Genomic DNA, 25586 nt, shown 5'->3' with positions numbered 1-25586 from the left:
CTTGCGAGGCGCAACTGATCGTGGCTGATTTATGATGAAATTATGTTCTTTCCACTTCCAGATAATGGCCCCAACAGTGCTCACGAGAACATTCAGAAGTTTAGAAATCCTTCTGCGACCTTTTGCCACATTTCAGGCTTCAAACATAAAGATATAAAACTGTAATTTTTTGTGAAGAATCAACAACAAGTGGGACACAATCATGAAGTGGAACAAAATTTATTGGATATTTCAAACTTTGTTAACAAATAAAAAACTGAAAAATTGGGCGTGCAAAATTATTCAGCCCCTTTACTTTCAGTGCAGCAAACTCTCTCCAGAAGTTCAGTGAGGATCTCTGAATGATCCAATGTTGACCAAAATGACTAATGATGATAAATAGAATCCACCTGTGTGTAATCAAGTCTCCGTATAAATGCACCTGCACTGTGATAGTCTCAGAGGTCCGTTTAAAGCGCAGAGAGCATCCTAAAGAACAAGGAACACACCAGGCAGGTCCGAGATACTGTTGTGGAGAAGTTTAAAGCCAGATTTGGATACAAAAAGATTTCCCAAGCTTTAAACATCCCAAGGAGAACTGTGCAAGAGATAATATTGAAATGGAAGGAGTATCAGACCACTGCAAATCTACGAAGACCTGGCCGTCCCTCTAAACTTTCAGCTCATACAAGGAGAAGACTTATCAAAGATGCAGCCAAGAGGCCCATGATCACTCTGGATGAACTGCAGAGATCTACAGCTGAGGTGGGAGACTCTGTCCATAGGACAACAATCAGTCGTATACTGCACAAATCTGGCCTTTATGGAAGAGTGGCAAGAAGAAAGCCATTTCTTAAAGATATCCATAAAAAGTGTCATTTAAAGTTTGCCACAAGCCACCTGGGAGACACACCAAACATGTGGAAGAAGGTGCTCTGGTCAGATGAAACCAAAATCGAACTTTTTGGCAACAATGCAAAAGGTTATGTTTGGCGTAAAAGCAACACAGCTCATCACCCTGAACACACCATCCCCACTGTCAAACATGGTGGTGGCAGCATCATGGTTTGGGCCTGTTTTTCTTCAGCAGGGACAGGGAAGATGGTTAAAATTGATGGGAAGATGGATGGAGCCAAATACAGGACCATTCTGGAAGAAAACCTGATGGAGTCTGCAAAAGACCTGAGACTGGGACGGAGATTTGTCTTCCAACAAGACAATGATCCAAAACATAAAGAAAAATCTACAATGGAATGGTTCACAAATAAACATATCCAGGTGTTAGAATGGCCAAGTCAAAGTCCAGACCTGAATCCAATCGAGAATCTGTGGAAAGAACTGAAAACTGCTGTTCACAAACGCTCTCCATCCAACCTCATTGAGCTCGAGCTGTTTTGCAAGGAGGAATGGGCAAAAATTTCAGTGTCTCGATGTGCAAAACTGATAGGAGACATACCCCAAGCGACTTACAGCTGTAATCGCAGCAAAAGGTGGCGCTACAAAGTATTAACTTAAGGGGGCTGAATAATTTTGCACGCCCAATTTTTCAGTTTTTTATTTGTTAAAAAAGTTTGAAATATCCAATAAATTTCGTTCCACTTCATGATTGTGTCCCACTTGTTGCTGATTCTTCACAAAAAATTACAGTTTTATATCTTTATGTTTGAAGCCTGAAATGTGGCAAAAGGTTGCAAAGTTCAAGGGGGCCGAATACTTTTGCAAGGGACTGTAGCTCTATTCTTTTACCCATCATGAGATGTTTCTTGTGTGACACCTTGGTATTGAGACACCTTTTTAAAGGGCCATCAGTTGAGACTGAACAAGCTAATAATAATTTGCACTAACAAGGGGCAGGATTGCTTTCTAATTACTGAAAGATTTCAGCTGGTATGTTGGCATTCATGCCTTTTTTCACCTCCCTGTAATACATTTTCCCTTTGTTATTCCATTTTATTACACATAACTTAATTTCTGAACCTATTTGCTTTGGTTTCTTTGTATGTAGGAATTGCATGGGTAGTTACAGACACGTGGTGTAAACTTCATGTCAAAAGCACCTTTAGAAATATATTCACCTAGAAAAATGGTGACTTGTTCAATATTTTACCCACTGTATTCGGAACACTGTTATACTGTATGTACCACTCTTTACAGAAGTTTGTTGTATATTAACATTCATGCCTTGCTAAATTTATATTCTGAGGAATAATGTTTAGGTTATCTCCCATGTATTGGAAATACAGTACATGTCTGCACTTTCTACTATAGAAAATATAAATGAAAACACTCATGACTTCCTTTACACACAAAGAATAAGACATTACATAACGCCACATTCCTTACCATTTATATCTGCATTCCATACATCGGTTTTTTAAATAAAAAAAAACCTTAATTTGGAAATTCAAATAAACTGCTAAATAAACAATTGCTTTTTTTGTGCTCAAAGTCAAAGTGTACAGTATGTATTGCATGTTTTTTTTTTTTTTAATACAAAAAATGGTCCTTGGGGTCCTCAGATATACAAATGATGTTTGACCCACCATTTAAAACATGGCTAGCTATGTACGCCTGACACTTCCTCAGCTCTCTAAAATTGAAGCAATGAGATGATAATGCCTAGACTCTCAATCTCTCAGACATCCACATCCACCTTCTAAAATCTTATAACAAGCTATTCTTCCTATCCTTGATAATGGTAAGAAGACCTCAACCCAACCTTTACAAAGGAACGTCATGATTTATTTTGAACACAAGTCAACAATATCCAGGAATATGGACATAAACTTTGACCAGATGGTATAGGTCTCCCACAACCTTAAACAAAATATTGTTCATAGTTCCTCTGATGTGCTGGATATGCAAACAATCAAGTCCACATTTTCTGGACTTGTCTACTCCAAACCTTCAGGGGAGAAATAATGCAACTAAATGTCAAACTCACAGGCATGATCCAAAACAGATATTTCTTCCTATTGAGTTTTTTTTCTCTAGCTACATTTTTATGTATCCATTATGCCCTGACTATAACACTGTAAGCTGTGATTCTAGGAGCATAGTATAAAAGCTTACAAATAGTATAAAGGATTACATATAACGGTTTACAATAATGGAAGTGCAGGGCAAGACATCATAAAATAAAACCTTACCTTGATTAACATGAATTTCTGCATTTGTTCTACCCATTCTAAGAGTATAATACTGGATTGCAGGGCTCCACATAGATATTTATGGCTTGTATATGGATTCCTCACTAGACAAAAGACAGGCACTGTATGAGATAACTCAGAATTATGAAAAAAGATAATGTGTCATTGGCATCAGTTTATAGATGATAGTAGCAAGCATAGAGGTGCCTACAGCAACCCATCGGATATTATTTCTCTAGTATACGTAAGTTAATGACAGAAAGCTTGGTGGTGTTACCCTCAGCATCCCAATGTATGCCATTTCTCTAATACAGGTTAGAAAATGACCACATCTTACTGTAATGGGAAACAGAAACACTTTTCTATTTTTCAATTTGTTAGAAATTGGTTCCATTGTTCATTAACCACTAACATAGTAATGCATACTTACATAGTATGCATCTGCTGAGAGCACTTTTGGCAGCACAGCGCAAGCCCTTCGGCATCACAAAAGTGCAAGTAATGCATGTGTAATGCGCAGCATAATAGTGTCAATTGACCTATTAGGCCAGACAGTCCTAGAGGCACCCTCACAGCATGTCATTACACATGTTTACACAGCTTCCACAGGTGCACTGACTGAGGACCAGTTACAATGTGGAAAAACACGTTCCCAGCACCGCATGGCAACATGCTGTCATCTGCAGATGTGCAGTGGTGGCATTAATTGGTAATGGAACCTCAAATGCGCATGTTTGTAGCCACCAAAAGATACTGTACCATAGTACCATGCACTTTGGTGTGGCCCAATTAAAAAATTTGTACCTGCAATACCTTTTTTTTTCTCCTGCGTATTTGAGGGCCTACATGTTCTGGTGTGAACCAGCCTTGAGTGCAGACTCTTTCCATTTGTGGGCAAAAGCTACCTGTCACCAAATAGACTCCCCCAGTGGGCGACTACCTGTTCTGAGCTCTCCCCCTATGACTCACACTGTGATGGATGTACTGGCTGTCACACCCCATACAGACGTAAAACAGCAGATTTCAAATTATTTAACTCACAACCAGAGTATACACATGGTAGAAATGATAGCAACATGTAAGCTTTAAAGTCAATTACAGTAGATAACTGTCAATCTTTGCCAACCTTCATTGTTTCCCCATTTTGGGTGTCCAAAATTGCTCTATTTACAGCTTGTATTTACAGTGCATGCTGGGCACATAGGGGTACTTTCTGATGTATTATCCTGACTGAACTACATCATAGCAGTGGTTCTCACGAGACATCACCACCCCTGCCTCTCCACCTTGTCCTGTTAGAGAATGCGTTGCATTAATTCAGAAAATGCAAAGCATTCTGTGAATGGCACTTGTGCTGAGTGGCTGATCACCCTGTTTAGAATGCATTAAGACAGCCATGGGTCCTAGAAACAAGTACAGATCACTGAAGTAGCTGTGTCTGTTTTGGTCATTTCCAGCTTTGAGGGTCATCTCAGCCAGATATGGTATATTTACTCTATAGTTACATTGGTCCAAGCCAGACAATTGTAACAGCGTGAAAATAAACCATACCTGGAATTCACCTTTAGATATTTGAATGTTCAAAGATTCATTTTAAAGTAATAGTAAAGCCTTTTTATTAAGTTAAAATAAAGAAGAGGTTTATGTTTATCTGCGCTGTGCAAAGGTATTCCTTACAGCGGAGGCACAAAAAAGTAGTTCCAAAAGTAGTCCCTGCACTACTTGTGGCGACTTTGAGGGCGATTTCAATAGACATCTGTGCATGAACCAGCACAGAAGTCGTTCACGTTGTTCCCGAACGCACTCTGAAATGCAAGTTTGAATTTATTTAGAATTGTATTTATGTAACATATGTGTTTCACAAAGAAAATACTTACCAACACAGCACTTTTGACAAAATTTTGTATCTGGTATTTTTGCAGAAACAGCAAACTTCCTGGACAAGGATAATAAAAAAAAAAAATCAATCAATGCAAAATAATCAAATGCTTGAGAGTCAGTAGCTAAATCCTACGGTGTTTTCTAAAAGCACTTAAAAACTCTTCTCGCGGCAGCACAGTTTCCTTGACTGTTGCGGAATTCAATTTTTTTTTTATTTCTGTTTAATTCAGCAGGCAATAAAGCATAGGTTTAGTTTAAAACTTCAAAAATTCAAAGACATCAGTGGCATCTGCCACTATGCTACATTGTCACTTTCCATATTTCCATAAGTCATATAGTAATAACTACATACCTGTGTACAGCAGAAAGCAGCTGTACATGGCAACCAATCAACTTCTAGCTTTCATTTTCAAAGCTTAATCACATCAGCTCTGGAAGATTTTACCCCCTATAATACCAGGCCATTTTTTGCTATTTGGCACTGTGCTACATTAACTGGCAATTGCACAGTCAAGCAAAACATTTATTTTTGATTTACCGTAAAATCCATTTTACACAGCACATCACCTACTTGACCGTAGGTTTATACTGTCCCCCACAGGAGTAGGACACTAGGCAGAGAAAAAGCTTGAGCATGCCTATGGGGCAGTCCCTGGGAGTATATTCCCACTTCCTGCTATAGGTCTTCAGTTTTGTAGCAAGCAATGTCAGAAGAAACAAACACAACTCCATAGAGGGGCGGGTGCTGTGTTCGACAATGAACATCAGAGAAATTAATTTTACAGTAAGTCAAAAATCCCATTTTCTCCTTCATTCATTGATGGACACAGCACTTTATCTTCTTGACCATAGAGGTGTCCCAAAGCAGTTTCGAACAAGAGGGGTGGGGACAGCAGAAGAAAACAAATTACCCAAGGCTAAACCTAGCCAACCAGGTAACTTGGAGCTCAAATGTCAACAACTGGAGCTCACCTGAAAAAAACACCCTCAAAGAGGACAAGTCCTCTAAACAGCAGCCTGCAAAAACTTTGTGGCCAAAGGAAGCATCCGCAGATGCCAACACATCCACTTTAGAAAACTTTGTGAATGTGTGTACAAACAACCAAGTGGCCGCCTTGCAAACCTGCATCACTGATAGAGCTATCGCATCTGTAGCGTCCGCTAGATGATCCCGAGACCGTACCACAAACCTCTGAACTTTTCTGTTGAGGCGAGAGGCCAACAGATCCACCTCGGGAATACCCCACTGAAGACAACTAATGGAACAGCTCCAGATGAAGTGACCATTCTCCCTGGTCTAACGCGAGATAACATCAGGGTAGGCTGGAACGATCGTTCTGCCCACCTTAGATGCTGGCTACTTTCTGAGCCGCCAGGACACTTCTTGTGCTCCCTTGGTGATTGACAGACAATGGCATTGTCTGATTGAATCCATACAGGACACCCCTGGAGACGACGTGTCCAATGATCCAGACAAAGTCTGATCGCTCAGAGCTCCAGTACATTGGTTGGTAGCCTGGACTCTTCCAGAGACCAGACCCCCTGGGCACACTCCGTGCTGAGGACGCCTCCCCACCCAAATAGGCTGGCATCCGTGGTGACAACCAACCAGTACAAGGGGAGAAATGATTTTCCCTGACGAAGTGCAGGAGAATGAAGCCACTAAATCAGGGACCCTCTCGTACTCCGGATCAACAGGATCAGATTGTGCAGAGACTGAGGATCCTTGTTCCATTTTACCAGAATCTCCTTTTGCAGAGATCTCATGTGGAACTGTGGAAACGGAACCGCCTCGAAGGTAGACACCATCAGGCTCAGCACCCGCATGGAAGTTCGAAGAGACGACCCTCTGCTGGATAGCAGAAGCCGAATTGCCTCATGCAACTTTTGAAGTTTCTCCAGAGGAAGAAATACTGCTGAGGACGAATCCAAAGTCAGGCCCAGGTAGTCCAGGCTTGTGGACGAAACCAGAGAAGACTTCTGAAGATTCAGAATCCAACCGAACTCCCTCAGCGTTTGCAGAGTAATCTCCAAAATGTCCAACAAGGCAGTCAAAGACCATGCTCATAATAGCAGATCGTCCAGGTACCCCAGTACCATGATCCCCCGCTGATGCAGTAATGCTAGAACCGGGGCCAACACTTTCATGAAGACCCGAGGAGCAGAGGCGAGGCCAAAGGGTAACGCCAAGAATTGATAATGCTCCTCGCCCACTGCAAAGCGGAGGAAGCACTGATGGATGACACATATTGGGATGTGAAAGTAGGCATCCTTAATGTCGAAGGAGGCAAGAAAGTCTGCCTGATGTAAGGACGCCAGCACCATGTGAATTAACTCTATTCGGAACTTCTGTACCCACACAAGACAGTTTAGTGGCTAGAGGTCCAGTATTGGACGCACCTTACCCTCTTTCCTGGGGACTGTAAACAGGTTTGAGTAAAAAGCGAAAAAAAAAAAGGGGGGCAAAAAAGCCAGTTGGGACTTTATGCAACAGGGATGGAGACTCTGTTGGTCAGGAGTCTCATATAAAGTCCCAATTTCCCCTTTCCTCTCATACAGGTTTGAGTAAAAACCTTGAAAATGTTCTGACTTTGGAACCGGAGCAATCACCCCTTGAAGTAACAAGTCTTGCACTGCGCCATAGAGATCCTTTAAGCGATCTGGGGAGAGGCGCAGGTTGGAAGGGAATAACCTTTCTGGAGGATATGATCGAAACTCGATCTTGTAGCTGGAGCAAATTGATTAATGGACCCACTTGTTCCGTAGACCAGCATTTCAGCCAGATAATGCGCCGCAGGACCACTGCTGAGACAGACAATCTAGAAAGCAGGGGGCCAGCATCCAAAGAGTCATCACAGACAAACTGTAGCCCTTGGACCAACTGATCCGCCAGCTCCACAAAGGCAGGGGGGAGCTGTTTCTCCTCCAAGTCCTGGCGTAGAATTTCAGCCCATTCAGTCATAGCTTGTGACACTAGGGAAATAGTAAATACTGGCCTAAGTGCCGACCCAGCCACAGTGAACTTATGGCGGGACAAGGCCTCAGACCGCCTATCTGCCGGGTCTGAGAAGACCGGGGACTCTTCATCAGGAATTACAGTGGCTTTATTTAACCTGGAAACCAGGGAGTCCACTACAGGAGGTAGCGTCCATTTTTTAAGGAGGGACTCCTCCTAAGAGTACCGCGTTGTAAAACACTTAGGGGTTGCAAAGGTGCATTTTGGGCACCCTCACTGTTTTGATACAAGTTTTTCAAAGAAGGCAGGAAAGAGGAACACCCTCAACGCTTTTGAGGACCTGTGGGTGCCAAAAGTGTCCCGCACCTCTGATGCTTCCTTAGTTGCATCTTTCATATGCAAGTTTCTCGTACTGATACAATTAGTGCATAACTAGCGCCTTTTCATGTGCAGTTAGAGGACCAGAGGAATCATCAAGTGAGCAGGGTGCATGGACGCATACCCAGAAGGATAACTTGCGTCCACGGCAGCTGATTTACACACTGGATCTGAGGAGACAGAAGAAGCAGGTGAAGGCGGGTGCTTTTTTCTAGCCCGTTTGCCCAAGACCAAATCTACTTTGGACGCCAAGGACTCCAGGATCACCGTCAGTGCACATAGTCTGCCGATGAATAGAGAAATAAGGCTTACCTGTAGGTACAGTAAATATCTCCAGCAGCTGGTGACATCAGTGTAGCATGTGCCCTGCACTCCCAATGGACAAGTGACGTTATTGTGGCTCAGCCAATGAAGTGGCCGCAGCCCATGGACCCCAAAGGAAGACCAGGTGAAGATGAAATCCCTGTCAGCGGTGACAGCACCCAACTGAAGGGCTTAGTTTTAAGGTAAGTCTTTCATAATGCGCTGGTATGCGATGCATTCCAGCACATTATGTTCGGATTCTGCAACGTACATTTTTTTTTTGTGGTTTACTACAGGCTTTAACGTAAATCTAAATTGATTGCCTGTCAAACTTTTTGTGATTTGAAGCAACAGAATTTGCAGGATAAGAAATGGGAACAAGGTCTGGGGTGATTTGTCATCATCACATAGGTGAAAACTGCATGCGCTCAGGATGGAGAGGCACCAAAACGAAACATTGGAATGTGCCTAACTGGAAAATGTCAGTGAATTAGAGATGCTTGGAGATCTCTGAGCAAAAGTTTCTAAACAAGTCATATAACTAAATAGGTCTTGTCAGAGAGTCAAGCAAGCGCCAGGGCACCTACAGCCACCACATGTGGAGAGGAAAAGAAAGGCATAAGGGGAGTACTAAGAACACGGTCAAGGCAATCTTTACCAGTACTAAGCAATGCAGTATATAGTCTTTTGTACATCTACTAAGACAGAGTAAAACTAACATCCAGGACTGTCTTTGTGCCAAGCTGAAAGAAACGCCAGTAGATGCTCTTTCACCTCCAGGGGTGTAAGCAGAGGTGGACAAATCAAGAGGGGAGTGCAATTATGGATAGTGGGGTATGAACCCTCTTTTCTCCGTGACTGCCCAATGCATTCCTCAAGCGTTTAAAAAAAAAAAAAAAAGTAGCTTACCATCTAGCGTCATGTGGAAAAAAGGCACATTTTTAGAGTGGGGTCAGCTGTCTAAGCCATAAGACGACTGCGCACATGCAGGAAGATTTGCCAAATCATATTCTTCATGGCGTCTATGCAGAATAGTATTATACGGGCAACAGCTGTAATCTTGCAGAAATAATAGGAGAGTCTATATTAGGAGACAGTTCACTACTGAATTCTCCAGTGCAGTTCGCTGTAGTCTTGGCAACTGATAAGGTGGCAATAGCCAGCTGCAGGTCTGGACAAGCCATAGCAAAGGGTAACTACGAAAGTATCTCTAAACGCTGATCAACTGACTCCTTAAAGGAATGAATGTCTTCAATGTGGGAACAGTCCATGTCTTTTTTAAATCTTCTTCCATAAGGTAAAGGCAGCAAGAATGCCAGGAGAGATCAACAAGCTCTCGGAATTGGAAAAGTCATTAGATAAAGCCCAATCAGCTTGCTCAAGCATAAATAAAGGCCTTCCAGGAATTGCCTTTTTTGTGCCTATTGAAGTATGTGAAGGCTGTGTAGATCCATGTATGTCTAGCCAGAAACCAGAGCCAGGATATGGCGAAATGGTGAAGAATTACCTTCACAAATTACCTTCATGAAATGCTGAAATGGTGAAAAATCTTCAGCAGCCTCTGCTACGATGTACCCTTTGCCTTCTGAAAACGTAAGTGTGCCAGGCAATTCAGGAAAGGAAATGTTGGGTGAAAATTTGCAGCAACTACCAAAAACTGTCATACAAGTTTGCCAAAGAAAGTAACACTGGAAATAGTACACTTTTCATAGGGAAGGTTTCCTCTCACCTGGGCAGTATTCTGTCAGGCAGTTTGTGGGCTGGAATGGCAACAGGTAGTCTCTGCATTTGTCTTGCATAATCAAACAAGCCAGGGAGATTGTGTGAATATAGCTGCGAAGCTTTACCTGCAAGTAACACAGAAATTATACTTTATGGAGGTCTATTTATCAAAGATGTAATGAGAAATTCAACCAACATTAAAAACATTTTGAGCAATAGTTACTATGTATAAAGCCAAATTAGTGGACATCCTGACATAAGTCAACATCATTATAGAATGGTCTTTAACCACTTGCCGACTGCCTAACGCCGATCTACGTCGGCAGTCAGCCCCTCACAGGCAAAGTGACGTAGGGCTACGTCACTAGCTTGTGAGGGTCTAGGGAGCGAGCGCGCGCCCCCGGAGGCGCGCTCCCGCGTGGTCACGGACCCCCCCGCGCGTGTGACCAGCGGACCCGATGTCCGCCGGTCACTCGGCGATCGGCGGGGGAGAGGGAGAATGTCAGGCAGCTTGTGTAAACAAGCTGCCTGTCATTCTCCTCGCTGTAAAGACACTGATAAAACGGATCTAGTATGTAGATCCGTTGATCAGTGTCCTTACAGCTCAAGCCACAGCCAATCACAGTAGAAAGCACGCCCCTAGGGATACACACAGCCCCTCCCTTCCAAATAAAGTTAACCCCTTCACAACCAGTGTATTTTTACAGTAACAGTGCATATGTATAGCACTGATTACTGTAGAAATGTCACTGGTAACCCCAAAAGTGTCACAAATGTCAGTCAAGGGTCCGATCTGTCCGCCCCAATGTCGCAGTACCGCAAAAAAAAATCGCAGATCGCCGCCATTACGCGTTAGAAAAAAAAAACAACAAAAATGACAAAAATCTTTCCCTTTGTTAGTAAACGCGATAACTTTTGCGCAAACCAATCAAAATACGCTTTTTGCGATTTTTTTTACCAAACATATGTAGCATAAAACAAATTGGCCGAAAATTTTAAAAAATTTTGATTTTTCCTTTTTTTTTTGGGGGAATTTCATATAAAAAAATGTGAAAAATATTGTTATTTTTGCAAAATTGAGGCTCTTTTTTTGTTTATAGCGCGTGATCAAAAAATTGCACAGGTGATCAAATGCCACCAAAAGAAAGCTCTGTTTGTGGGAAAAAAAGGACGTCAAATTCGTTTAGGTACAGCGTCGCACGACCGCGCAATTGTCCGTTAAAGTCACGCAGTGCCGAATCGCAAAATACCCCCTGGTCAGGAAGGGGGTAAAATCTTCCGGGGCTTAAGTGGTTAACATTTACTCTATTTAACATTCACCTACTTGCCAATTTTGTGGTGTATAAAATACACTTGGTTGAACTGTCAAATAATTGTATTTACTAAATGAAAATGCAGTGATTGTCTATGGATAGAATTTTCAATACAGGACTATTTCTAGGGTTTATTTTCTTTGTAATTATTTTTTGTAAATATTGCTTAAAATGCCACATAATATCACAAACAAATCACATAAAAATAAAGTACACTTACAGGTCAAATGTGCCAACACTTTAAATTCATAAGAATAAGATACTAAGAATTACAAACTGCTCTGTTTTTTAAAAGCCTGACCTAGGCACAAAACAAAAAACATATTCCATTTTTGTCATTAAAACCCTTAGTCTGCATGTTATCACTGTCAGATGTCACATAGTGATCACATTATCGAGAACCCCCCCGATTAATTCACAACCATCAGTGGGAACAACCTCCCCCGATGTAGGCTGCTAGTTCCCAAGGGGGAGAAAGTACTATAATATACTGAATTGTTAAGCAATGTATCCACATATTATTATCCAAAGTCAAGGGGGAAACAATCTCTACAGATCTAGGGAAAACCAAGGGTTAAAAAAAAACAACCTTGTGAGTTTTTAGGTACAATAAGGCTCCATTCACACTTGTATGACTCCAAAGTTGTGTCAAATTTGGTGCAACTTTGATGCGACTTTGGATGGGTGCAACTTGGAATACGACTTTGGCTTTGATCAGTGATACTAGACAACTATTGCACAACTGTTGCATTGTATAACATTGCAGTACGACTTTCATGCAACTTTTAAGGGTTAATATTTACGTCTATGCCCCTGAAGTTGCATTGAAGTCGGACCAAAGTATTGCACAAACTACTTTGAAGTCACACATATATGAATGGTTATCATTGGAAAACAAGGCTAACGACTTGTAAAGCGACTTTGATGTCAAGTTGCATGACAAGTCGCACAAGTGTGAATGGAGCCTAATACAAACCTATATGGATATCAATACAAAAAAATGTCCATACTTTATTAGAATATCATATAGCGTCCCCTCCAAACTGGATCTAACTTAAAAATGGACAGCATAGTAATAAGATGAGGACCGACTGCAAATACTATTCCAAACCCTATTAACAGCTATATATTGTATTGATGTAGGCTCTGAGATGTGCAATAATTTTATATACAGTATCTCACAAAAGTGAGTACACCCCTCACATTTTTGTAAATATTTTATTATATTGTTTCATGTGACAACACTGAAGAAATGACACTTTGCTACAATGTAAAGTAGTGAGTGTACAGCTTGTTAAAGAGTGTAAATTTGCTATCCCCTCAAAAAACCTCAACACACAGCCATTCATTTCTAAACCGCTTGCAACAAAAGTGAGTACACCCCTAAGTGAAAATGTCCTAACTGGGCCCAAAGTGTCAATATTTTGTGTGGCCACCATTATTTTCCAGCACTGCCGTAACCCTCTTGGGCATGGAGTTCACCATAGCTTCACGGGTTGCCACTGGAGTAGTCTTCTTCTCCACCAAGACAACATCACTGAGCTGGTCAATGTAGAGACCTGGCTCTTCTCCACCTTCCGTTTCAGGATGCCCCACAGATGCGCAATAGGTTTTAGGTCTGGAGACATGCTTGGCATGTACAGTCAGGTCCATAAATATTGGGACATCGACACAATTCTAATCTTTTTGGCTGTATACACCACCACAATGGATTTAAAATGTAACAAACAAGATGTGCTTTAACTGCAGACTTTCAGCTTTAATTTGAGGGTATTTGCATCCAAATCAGGTGAACGGTGTAGGAATTACAACAGTTTGTATATGTGCCTCCCACTTTTTAAGGGACCAAAAGTAATGGGACAGATTAACAATCATAAATCAAACTTTCACTTTTTAATACTTGGTTGCAAATTCTTTGCAGTCAATTACAGCCTGAAGTCTGGAACGCATCACCAGACGCTGAGTTTCATCCCTGGTGATGCTCTGCCAGGCATCTACTGCAACTTGTTCTTGGGACATTTTCCCTTCAGTTTTGTCTTCAGCAAGTAAAATGCATGCTTAATCTGATTCAGGTCAGGTGATTGACTTGGCCATTACATAACATTCCACTTCTTAATCCCCTCTTTGGTTGATTTTGCGGTATGCTTCTAGTCATTGTCCATCTGCACTGTGAAGTGCCGTCCAATGAGTTCTGAAGCATTTGGCTGAATATAAGCAGATAATATTGCCCGAAACACTTCACAATTCATCCTGCTGCTTTTGTCAGCAGTCACATCATCAATAAATACAAGAGAATCAGTTCCATTGGCAGCCATACATGCCCACACCATGACACTACCATCACCATGCTTCACTGATGAGGTGGTATGCTTTGGATCATGAGCAGTTCCTTTCCTTCTCTATACTCTTCTCTTCCCATCACTCTGGTACAAGTTGATCTTGGTCTCATCTGTCCATAGGATGTTGTTTCAGAACTGTGAAGGCTTTTTTAGATGTTGTTTGGCAAACTCTAATCTGGCCTTCCTGTTTTTGAGGCTCACCAATGGTTTACATCTTGTGTTCAACCCTCTGTATTCACTCTGGTGAAGTCATCTGTTGATTGTTGACTTTGACACACATACACCTACCTCCTGGAGAGTGTTCTTGATCTGGCCAACTGTTGTGGAGGGTGTTTTCTTCACCAGAGAAAGAATTCTTCGGTCATCCACCACAGCTGTTTTCCGTGGTCTTCCGGGTCTTTTGGTGTTGCTGAGCTCACCGATGCGTTCTTTCTTTTTAAGGATGTTCCAAACAGTTGATTTGGCCACACCTAATGTTTTTGCTATCTCTCTGATTGGTTTGTTTTGTTTTTTCAACCTGTGACGTGTTCACCGCCACTGGAATTTAAGGACATATGGGTGATGGTTTGGATTGCTTCATATTTGTCAGCAATGTCTCCATGTAGAAATATTGAGATCTGTTCCCATTTGCCATGAGGTCTGTGATTTCTGAGTGATGTGTGTGTTACATATTTCAGTGTCAGAGAGGCTTTCCTTTTGTTGTGTATTGGGAGGGAATGTGGATTGCCCTGTCTTATGCTGATGACCTCCCATTGTTCCGTGTCTGGCTAGTGTGTACATTGATTGCCCCCTGGGGGCTTCTGTCTCATTACACATAACAGTCCTTCTAATCAAGCTATCGGACCAATCCCTGCTGACTCATTTTCAAGTCCTCATTCGCAAGGCTAAGGAGGACCTGAAGGATAACGGCATGTACTTTGAAATTGACCAATGGGAAAGCGGTTGTTGGGGGCGGGATGTCCTGAATTCTGTATAAAAGTGTGTTGTGTACTTCCAATAAATTGTCTTCCTGTTTGAACATACATACAGCCTGCCTGGTGTTTGTTCTAATTGATTCCGAACGGCACATAGCTGTAGTTCGGATCCCGGAGCCTTGGTTGACCGAACCATCAGACGTTGCGATCTGCAAGCTGACTCACTAGTAGCAGAGGAGTGTCGGGAGAGCGGAAGCGAGCGAGTAAGGGTCTCGTTACACAGCCTAATGATGGCTTGCTTCACTGATAGTGACAGCTCTTTGGATCTCATATTGAGAGTTGACAGCAACAGATTTCAAATGCAAATAGCACACTTGAAATGAACTCTGGACCTTTGATCTGCTCCTTGTAAATGGGATAATGAGGGAATAACAAACACCTGGCCATGGAACAGCCAATTGTCCCATTACTTTTGGTTCCTTAAAAAGTGGGAGGCACATATACAAACTGTTGTATTTCCTACACCTGATTTGGATGTAAATACCCTCAAATCAAAGCTGAAAGTCTGCAGTTAAAGCTCATCTTGTTTGTTTAATGTCAAATTTATTGTGGTGGTGTAAAGAGCCAAAAAGATTGGAATTGTGTTGATGTCCCAATATTTATGGACCTGACTGTATATTACCAGGTGTATATATGTTTGATATGACCATCTAAAATTTACTACATATCAAATATTACGTAGCAATTTTTAATCAATCGTATTCATGGTCAATATTTTAAATAATATAATCATTTCCACATTGTATTCCAATTATTTCTTGCTTAAGCCTATTGATCTAAAAGATCTTGAAGTTTGCAAGCTTACTATGTGAAGATCCCCACCAGGGCCGTCTTTAATGCGGGGCAAACGGGGCAGCTGCCAAGGGCCCGGTCATTGTAGTGGGGCCTACAACAGCTGGCCCTTGAGCCAGCGCAGCCCATACTTGCCAACCATCACGGATGTCTGCCTGTCCCCATGTTCCTACTCTGGAAATAAGAGCTGCAGTCGGTGCAGCGTTCAGCCATTACTTTCATTGCTGTGCCTGCACATCGTTTCTCTGTATCGCAGTATTAGGAATTGGTGCCCACATCGGGACTGGAATCTCTGCCCCCCTGTACCTCCCCCTACCTCACTCCTCCAGCAGTTTTTCAGCCACAGCCAGTGTCCTGGAGGAATTAAGGGACATCCCCGAGGTGAAGCCTGCCGGTCTCTGCTGTTTGAGTGGCAGGATGGGGTTGTGTCTGACATCGAAGATCGTTCCCGTCTGGAAGGGGTTAGTGCGACAGTGAGCGGAGGGAGACAAGCCAGTGCGTGTGGAGGTAAAGTCATCTTGCCTTACCTCATGTATTAGTTTTCAGGCACCTCTATGCTAAGTCTGCTGGGTTGTAGCAGCTCAAGATAAAAGTGCTGCCTGTTAGCTGACAAATAGGAAGCATTATGAGAAGTTGGGCTTCATGATTGTCACTGTCTCCAGGCTTTCACTGCCCCCTAGTGTATGCCCTTCTGACCCCCCCCATGTTGTGTGCCCTCCCAGCCCCCATACTATGCCCTCCTGACCCCCGTGTGCCCTTCTGACCCTCTCAGGTGTGTGCCCTCCTAGCCCCCATACTTTGCCCTCCTGACCCTCCCTGGTGTGTACCCTCCTAGCCCCCAAACTATGCCCTCCTGATCCTCCTGGTGTGTGCCCTCCTGAGCCCCCTGGTGCGTGCACTCCTGACCATCCCTCTAGTGTGTGCCCCCCTGACCCCCCTCCTGGTGTGTGCCCCCCTAAACCCCCCCAGTGTGTGCCCTCCCAGCCTCTGTACTGTGCCCTCCTGACCCACCTAGTGTGTGCCTTCCCACCCACCTTACTGTGCCCTTCTGACCCCATGTCCTCTGTCCTTGTCACGCACAATACTTTGCCCTGGTGACACCCAGTCCTCTGCCCGGGTGACCCCTGTGTGCACTGTCCTACATTTTAATGACTTCTGTCCTCTGCATTACTACTGACCTCTGTACACTGCTCTACATCCTACTGACCTCTGTACACTGCCCTACATACTAATGACCTCTGTACACTGCCCTACATACCAATGACCGCTGTACACTGCCCTACCTGCTACTGACCTCTGTACACTGTCCTATATACTACTGACCTCTGTACACTGCCCTAAATACTACTGACCACTGTACACCGCCCACTGCCTTACATCCTAAGGACCTCTGTACACTGCCCTACCTACTACTGACCTCTATACACTGCCCTACCTACTACTGACCTCTGTACACTGCCCTACATCCTACTGACCTCTGTACACTATCCTACTGGCCTCTGTACACTGCCTTATATACTACTGACCTCTGTACACTGCCCTATATACTACTGACCTCTGTACACTGCCCAACCTACTACTGACCTCTGTACATTGTCCTACATTCTACTGACCTCTGTAAACTGCCCTACCTACCACTTACCTCTGTACACTGCCCTACATACTACTGACCTCTGTGCACTTTCTGTGCACTGCCCTACCTACTACTGACCTCTGTACACTGCCCTATTACTTACCTCTGTACACTGCCCTACATCCTACTGACCTCTTTTACAGTGCCCTACATCCTACTGGCCTCTGTACACTGCTCTACATACTACTGACCTCTGTACACTGCCCTACATCCTACTGGCCTCTGTACACTGCTCTACATCCTACTGGCCTCTGTACACTGCCTTACATCCTACTGGCCTCTGTACACTGCCCTACATCCTACTGACCTCTGTATACTGCCTTATATACTACTGACCTCTGTACATTGCCCAACCTACTACTGACCTCTGTACATTGTCCTACATCCTACTGACCTCTGTAAACTGCCCTACCTACCACTGACCTCTGTACACTGCCCTATATACACTACTGACCTCTGTGCACTGCCCTACCTACTACTGACCTTTGTACACTGCCCTACCTATTACTTACTTCTGTACACTGCCCTACATCCTACTGACCTATTTTACAGTGCCCTACATCCTATTGGCCTCTGTACACTGCCCTACCTATTACTGACCTCTGTACACTGCTCTACATACTATTGACCTCTGTACATTGCCCTACATCCTACTGACCTCTGTACACTGCCCTACCTATTACTGACCTCTGTACACTGCCCTACATACTACTGACCTCTGTAAACTGCCCTACCTACTACTGACCTCTGTACATTGCCCTACGTACTACTGACCTCTGTACACTGCCCTTGTATACTACTGAACTCTGTGCACTGCCCTACCTACTACTGACCTCTGTACACTGACCTACCTATTACTTTCCTCTGTACCCTGCCTACATTCTACTGACCTCTAGTACAATTCCCTACATCCTACTGGCTTCTGTACACTGTCCTACATACTACTGACCTCTGCACACTGCCCTACATCCTACTGACCTTTATTATACTGCCCTTCATCCTACTGACCTCTGTACACTTCTCTACATACAACTGACTTATGTAAACTGCCCTGCATACTACTGACCTCTGTATATATTCCAGATGAGGATGAACCAGTGTTTTGTAAAAGGGTAGATTAATTGATTTACCTCTGGAATGTATGCCCTTTTACTGCATGAGAGTAGGCTGCTGGTTTTGTTAACTGCTGCGGCTTGGCATGTTATTGCCAAGTCTGTAATCTGTGACATGTTTGCAGGTGTGCCAGTATTTTACTATGTCTGCAGACATGTTTCTGGTGTATCAGTATGGTACTATCTCCGTGGACATGTTTCTGGTGTGTCAATATGGTACTGATTCTATGTCTGTAGACATGTTTTTGGTGTGTCAGTATGGTACTGATTCTATGTCTGCAGATACGATTTTGGAGTGTCAGTATGGTGCGTATTTTTGGTGTGTAGTTTAGAACCTATTTAGTGTTTTCTGACATGGTTTTGGTGCGTATGCATGGTATTGTTTCTTTGCAGGCATGTGTTATAAATAAATGGATGACAAAAAGGATAGAAATGGATAAAAGGCTGTAAGGTTGTTCAGCATCCAATGATTAAGCTGTAATATTGTGCTGTAACCTCTAGCAACCAATAAGTAGGTGGTAATGATGCGCAGTAACCTCTAGCAACCAATCAATTAGCAGTAATGACGTGCAGTAACTTCTAGCAACCAATCAGTGAGCGATAATGAAGTGCTGTCACCTCTAGCAACCAATCATTGAGCAGTAATAATGCGCAGTAACCTCTAGCAACCAATCAGTAGCAATAAGCATGTGCAATTACCCTTTAGCAACCAATCAGTGAGTGCCGACCAGTTGTTTATGTTTACACTATGAACGTCTAGGCACGTCTAGGTGTGTGTTTGTTTTTTTTGTGATGTTGAGGTGGAGAGCGAAATTGCATGGGGGGGCAAAAAAATGTTTGCCCAGGGTCCAGTCAATATTAAAGATGGCTGTGATCCCCACATATTTACTGCTGTGTCTTGCATTTCACTGAGCCTGCCTTTTAAACTGTAGAAATGCTGCAAGGTACCATGGGGCATGTAGTCCTCAGAAACTGGAAGTATACCAAAGGAATGAGCAGAGAAGAAGCTGGAAAGCATGCACGGAAAGTAGGAAGTGTAAAGAGGTGGCCAGCAGACAGATAGAACTCACAACGTGAAAGGAAATTTTCAAGTAAACTTTAATTTAATAACAGCAATACAAACAATAGGTACAGTATTTTGAAAATCATTTTAAAGCGTAAGAGGTGACCACAGAATTCCTTTAAAGTGGGCAATGCAGTGGCTTGGTGGTTAGTACTTCTACCTTGCAGTGCAAGGGATCTGGGTTCGAATACTAGCTAGGACACAACATACATGGAAAGCCTATGTATGCCAGTGGAGTGTGCTAACTGATAACTGGATTTTTGTAAGAACTTACCGTAAAATCCACTTCTCTGGAGTTCATCGACAGACGCAGCTCCCTATCTTCAGGACTTATAGGGTTATGCTGCTCTTTCTAGGAATAGGAACTAGGCAGGAAAAAACGTAACCACGCCTATGGGGGCTGTCCCTGCAGGCATAACCCCTCAGACTCTGCTATCATCAAACAGTTTAGTTGCAAGCAGTGTTTAAAAGACAAAAAAACCCATACATCAGAAGTAGAGGGGCAGGTGTTGCGTCTGTCGATGAACTTCAAAGAAAAGGATTTTACGGTAAGTTCTTACAAAAATCAATTTTTCTCTATCGTTCATCAACAGACGCAGCTCCCTATCTTCATGACTCATAGGGATGTCCCAAAGCAGTATAATCATGAGGGGTGGGAAACAACGCAGAAACAAAACGTAAGTCCCCAATGGCTAAACTTAGCCAACCAGGTAACATGGAGCTCAACCAGGAACAACTGGAGCTCACCCGGAAAAAATTGAACCCTCTAAGAGAAACTAAAGAGAGTTCTCTTTTAAACTGCAGCCTGCAAAACCTTGCGGCCAAAAGAAGCATCTGCGGATGCCAACACATCTACCTTATAGAATTTTGTGAACGTATGCACAGACGACCAAGTTGCCACCTTGCAAACTTGTAGCACCGACGCCTGATGGCAAAAAGCATAAGAGACACTCAGCGCTCTTGTAGACTGAGCCTTCACTGGGAAAGGAGGAACCTGACCCCTCAGAGAATAGGTCTGCCTTATCCATCTGGAAATGGTAGCAGCAGCCAAACCCTTACGAGGTCCATCAGTAAGGACAAAGAGAGCGTCAGATTTTCTAAAGGACTCAGTGGTCTCTAAATAAACCCGGATCGCCTGAACCACATCCAAAGAATGCAAGGCATACTCCTTAGGATGCTAAGGCATAGGCCGCAGTAAAGGTAACGCAATGTCTTCATTCAGATGAAAATCATTAACCACCTTAGGAAGGAACGACTGATTAGGTCGGAGTATCACCTTATCCCTGTGTACCACCAGATAAGGTGAGTGGCAAGACAACCCTGCCAATTCAGATACTCTGTGAGCAGAAGTGAAAGCCATCAAGAAGGCAACCTTCTAAGACAAAGAATGCAGCGAAATCTCCAGAATGCTTTCAAAAGGAGGCTTTTGAAGAACAGATAACACCAGATTTAGATCCCATGGAGGTAACGGGGATCGCCTCCGAGGAGCCATATGGCACACTCCCTGGATAAAAGTCCAGATTCGTGGCTAACGGGCGTTGAAAATATATAGCCAAAGCCGAAACTTGGCCTTTGATAGTACCCAAAGCCAACCACTGTTCAACCCCTTTCTGCAATAAGGCCAAAACCCTAGCAATCAAAAACAAGCGAGAGTGCACCTTCAGCGATTCACACCATGAAATGTACAATTTCCACGTACAATGGCAGATCTTCCTGGAAGTTGACTTCCTAGCCTTCAAGAATGTAGGAATCACAGAGTCAGAAAGACCCGTATCTCTCAACAGCCATGCAGTTAAAGTCAGCGACTGTAAAGCAGGATGGAAGATCGGACCTTAAGACAGCAGATCTCTCCTGAGAGGAAGTCTCCAAGGGGTATCGGTGACCAGCCTTATCAGGTCTGCGTACCAAGACCATTGAGGCGAGTCTGCAGCCACCAGAATGTTTTCCACCTCTATCCTGCGCAGAAGCCTCGGCAGGAGTTTCAATGGGGGAAATGCATAAATCAGCCGATACCGACCCTAAGGAGCCACTAATGTGTCTGTGGCGTCAGCTAGAGGATCACTAGACCTGGCTACGGATCTCTGCACCTTCTTGTTGAGATGAGAGGCAAACAGATTGACCATGGGAGTCCCCCACCGAACACACAGGAGGCGGAACACCTCCAGGTGTAGGGACCACTCCCCTTGAGCCAACAACTGACGACTCCACGTAATCCACCTGCCAGTTTTTCACACCTGGAATGTGTACAGCAGAGAGGGCTGGAACAAAGCTCAGGCCAGAATCTCGGCCACCTCCTTGGCCTCCAAGACACTCTTGGTGCCCCCCTGGTGAGTGATGTAAGCCACAGCTTTGGCTTTGTCTGATTGAATCTGAACCGGACAACCTTGCAGATGAGTCGTCCAATGAGTCAGACAAAACTGTTGCTCTGAGCGGCAAAACATTTATCAAAAGCTTTGATTCTTCCATCATCCAGGTACCCTGGGCACAGAGCCTCCCCAGCACTCCGCCCCAGCCCGACAGGCTGGCGTCCGTGGTTACCACCGTCCAAAACAACGGAAGGAAGGACTTGCCCTGGCACAGTGCTGGAGACTAAATCCCCCACAACAGAGCAGATTTTGTGTTGTGGCTCAACCAAATCACAGAATCCAAAGAACTTTGGATCCTTGTTCCATTTTACAAGAATTTCCCTTTGCAAAGACCTTGTAAGGAACTGAGCAAACGGAACCGCCTCGAAGGTCGATACCATCAGACCCAAGGCTCGCATGCAAACTCGTAGACAGGACAGATTGTTGTCCAATAGCAACTGAATCGCCCCCTCCAACGTTTGCAGCTTGTCAGGGGGAAGAAAAACCCTCGCCAATGCTGAATCCAGAGTCAAGCCTAGATAATCCAGTCTCAGAACCTGAGTCAGCGCGGATTTCTTGAAATTGATGTTCCAACCAAACTCCTGCAGAGTTCTGACCGTGATCGGCAGATCCCCCAACAAGGCTGAATGAAAAAATAATAGAATATGTAAAAAGGAAATCAAGGACGCAAAAATTCTAAATGAACGACAGATTGCAAAAGATAGTAGGACAAACCCCAAAAAATTCTTCAAATATATTAATAGTAAAAAGGTTAGGTCTGAGCATGTAGGCCCTTTACAAAATAATCCCTACAGGTTGGCATATCTTCTATACTTTAGTAAGAGGACTAAAAGCAATGTTTTGATGAGCGCTTTCTAAGGTCAATATAGCAGACTAAAGAATTAATGAGGTGGGTATAATCATGACCTGTAGCTCTATATTATAGTAAGGGCCCTTTAATTAGATTGCACTCCTATAATATAATTTACTTTGTTATATATATTGGCACTGACAATATATAATTGTCCACAGCTCCTTTGCTATCTTCCCCCGTCTTCGTTTGAAAATAAAACAAATATATTGTGACAGGTCAAGACTCTGTCACGGTGAAAGTGGCCATTTAAAGGATACAGAGTGTGTACTTTGGCTCTGTGCAGGACTACAGAGCATAGATGTGCAGTGGAGAAAACTGCTTTTGCAGCTTTCTCCAGGTTTTGGTATACCTGGATGGGGCTCTGTAGTTTGGAGATTTCATAATGTCTTGGGAGGGACAGAATCTCCAACTCTGTGTCAATGTTTTGTTGATGACCAGCTGGGTGTGTGCTCAGGTGCACACAATCCTTATAATGAAGGTCTAGGAAGACCTCAGGGCTCCCAGTTGGAGACTGCTTCATCCAACAGACAGGAGGTCTGTTCATGGGGAGACAGTGGCTGCAGGTGGCAGCCAGAGCAAGTGTGTGTGTCTGAGGAGACAGGAGACTGCCTGAGGACCAAGGCCACAGTGAAGCTGTCATCTTCAGAGAGTCCATGGTCTGTGTGACCAGCACCAAGAGCAGAGGTACTGCTACAGCGAGAGCGCCAGGTGGGCTAGCATTTTCAGTTTGATATATATTTACCGGAGAAGAACCCCTGCGTGGGAAACTATGTTACGAACTGTTTATTTTTGCCTTTTAATAAAAATGGGCTGCCATGCCCTTAATCCGCAGTCCTGACTACAGTGAATCACTGGAAAAACGCATCTGCCACTGAGCTAATGGTCCCCCATATTACAATATATAGATGCATATACTCCACTAATGCCATAACGGTACTGTGGGATTGCGTCTTATGCCTATCCGACTGAGGAATTATCAAAAATACTACGAATACTCACAGCCGCCACCTTAACCTTACATCGGTTTATAGGTACTTGGTGTCCTATCCTGCCAGTACTAGTTTTGCAAGCAGCGAGGTCAGTATAAACTATCCACATAGGATCCATAGATATGTACTCTACAATGTGATACAATTATGTATCTTCTAATGTTTTCTTTTATGTTTTTTATATGCATGTACTGCAGAAATATCGGTATTGCTCTGTCTCTTTTGCCCTGACGAAGCCTTATGCGAAACACGTTGGCTCATTGGGACCCTCAAACCGAATGTCATCAGAGACTCCTTGGGTCAACAACAGCTTGAAGCATGTATTTCTCCCGCTATAGGGAATATATTTCTGTGCTGCATTTTTTTATCCTTGTGGTGAATATATGGGGGACTTCTCTCCTTTGTCCCTCATCTATACACATTTTTGATATGTATCAATAAACTGAAATATTTTATATGGTTATGTCCTGGTTTTCATTCTCCCAATTGGCCCTATAAACCCCTACTTTTTCTTTATCCTTGGTTTAGTACAAAATAATCAGGACTGGGTGACTGGCGACAAAGAGAAGGCAAATTTATGAAATACTTCCTTCAGCTCAGTGTATACAAACGAGCTTGAGGGAGCTCATGACCATAATGAGGATGGTATTGACACAGGCCCAAATGATCCACAATTGCTCAAAAGTGATATGGTCCAGAAATATTTAGCCAGAATAAGGGTGGATAAAGCGCCTGGACCAGCCACACATCCTAAAAAAACTGAGTGCTGTCATTTCAAAGCCTTTGTTTCTAATTTTTAGGGATTCGTTAAGGACTGGAATAGTACCACTGGATTGGCGTAGGGCCAATGTGGTGCCTATATTTAAAAAGGGATAAAAGTCTTTGCCAAGTAACTATAGACCTGTTAGTTTAATTTCTATAGTCGGGAAGATACTGGAGAGTTTAATAAAAGACTAAATAGATGAGTCCTTACTGGAAAAAAATATTTTAGGAAACAGACAGCATAGAGTCATGAAAGACAGAAGTTGCCAAACAAACCTGATTTCTTTTTATGAGGAGGTAAGTAAAACCTTGGACAGAGGTGTGGCTGTGGACGTAGTATACTTGGATTTTGCAAAAGTGTTTGACACAGTTCCCCACACACGGCCAATGTGTAAGGTAAAATCTACAGGCTTGGAAAAATCAGTTTGCAGTTCCGACTGGACCCGAACCAGAGAGCTGCGTAGCCGACTCGTCCAGTGAAGCAGGCAGAGTTGATCGCTCTCAGCTCCAGAATATTGATGGACAAGGAAGATTCTTCCGTCACCCAAGTCCCCTGGGCACAGAGCTTCCCCAGCACTCCACCCGAGCCTGACGTCTGTGGTGACCACCATCCAAACACTGGCAGGAAGGACTTGCCCTGGCACAGGACAGGTGACTGAAGCCACCAAGAGAGCCGACTTCGTGAGATGGTTCAACCAAATCTTCTGGTCCAATGACCGAGGATCTCTGTTCCATTTTGACAGAATTTATTTCTGCAACTGTCTCGTATGAGCCTGAGCAAACGGGACCGCTTCGAAGGTCTAGATCATTAGACCCAGGGCCCTCATGGAAGCCCGCAAGGCGGACTGATTGGCCTCCATCAGCAATCGGACCGCCCTTTGCAACTTCTGAAGCTTGTCCAAGGGAAGGAAGACCCTCACTAGAGCAGAGTCGAGGATCAGCTCCAGATAAGTGACCCGCACGGACGGAGTCAGGGCAGATTTGGTGACATTGATCGTCCATCCGAATTCTTGAAGGGTCTG

The 25586-nt window shown here is 43.6% G+C and overlaps 1 protein-coding gene across 6 annotated transcripts in view; it reads right to left on the bottom strand.

Annotated features, from left to right (window-relative positions):
- MAP4K3 (mitogen-activated protein kinase kinase kinase kinase 3) overlaps positions 1-25586 on the bottom strand; it is an 883599-nt gene that overhangs the window by 45327 nt on the left and 812686 nt on the right. For all 6 annotated transcript variants that reach the window (XM_082251934.1, XM_082251933.1, XM_082251935.1 and 3 more), the window contains 3 exons: positions 10376-10493; positions 5006-5064; positions 3129-3232 (listed from right to left, as the gene is read on the bottom strand). In XM_082251934.1, the coding sequence (XP_082108060.1) occupies positions 3129-3232; positions 5006-5064; positions 10376-10493 (281 nt within the window). The remainder of the gene's footprint in view (positions 1-3128; positions 3233-5005; positions 5065-10375; positions 10494-25586) is intronic.

Source organism: Pelophylax lessonae, assembly GCF_965119305.1.
Source record: "Pelophylax lessonae genome assembly, chromosome: 3".
Classification (NCBI taxonomy): domain Eukaryota; kingdom Metazoa; phylum Chordata; class Amphibia; order Anura; family Ranidae; genus Pelophylax; species Pelophylax lessonae.
The sequence above is the reverse complement of the archived record's forward strand: the minus strand, read 5'-3'. Positions and strand labels throughout refer to the sequence as shown.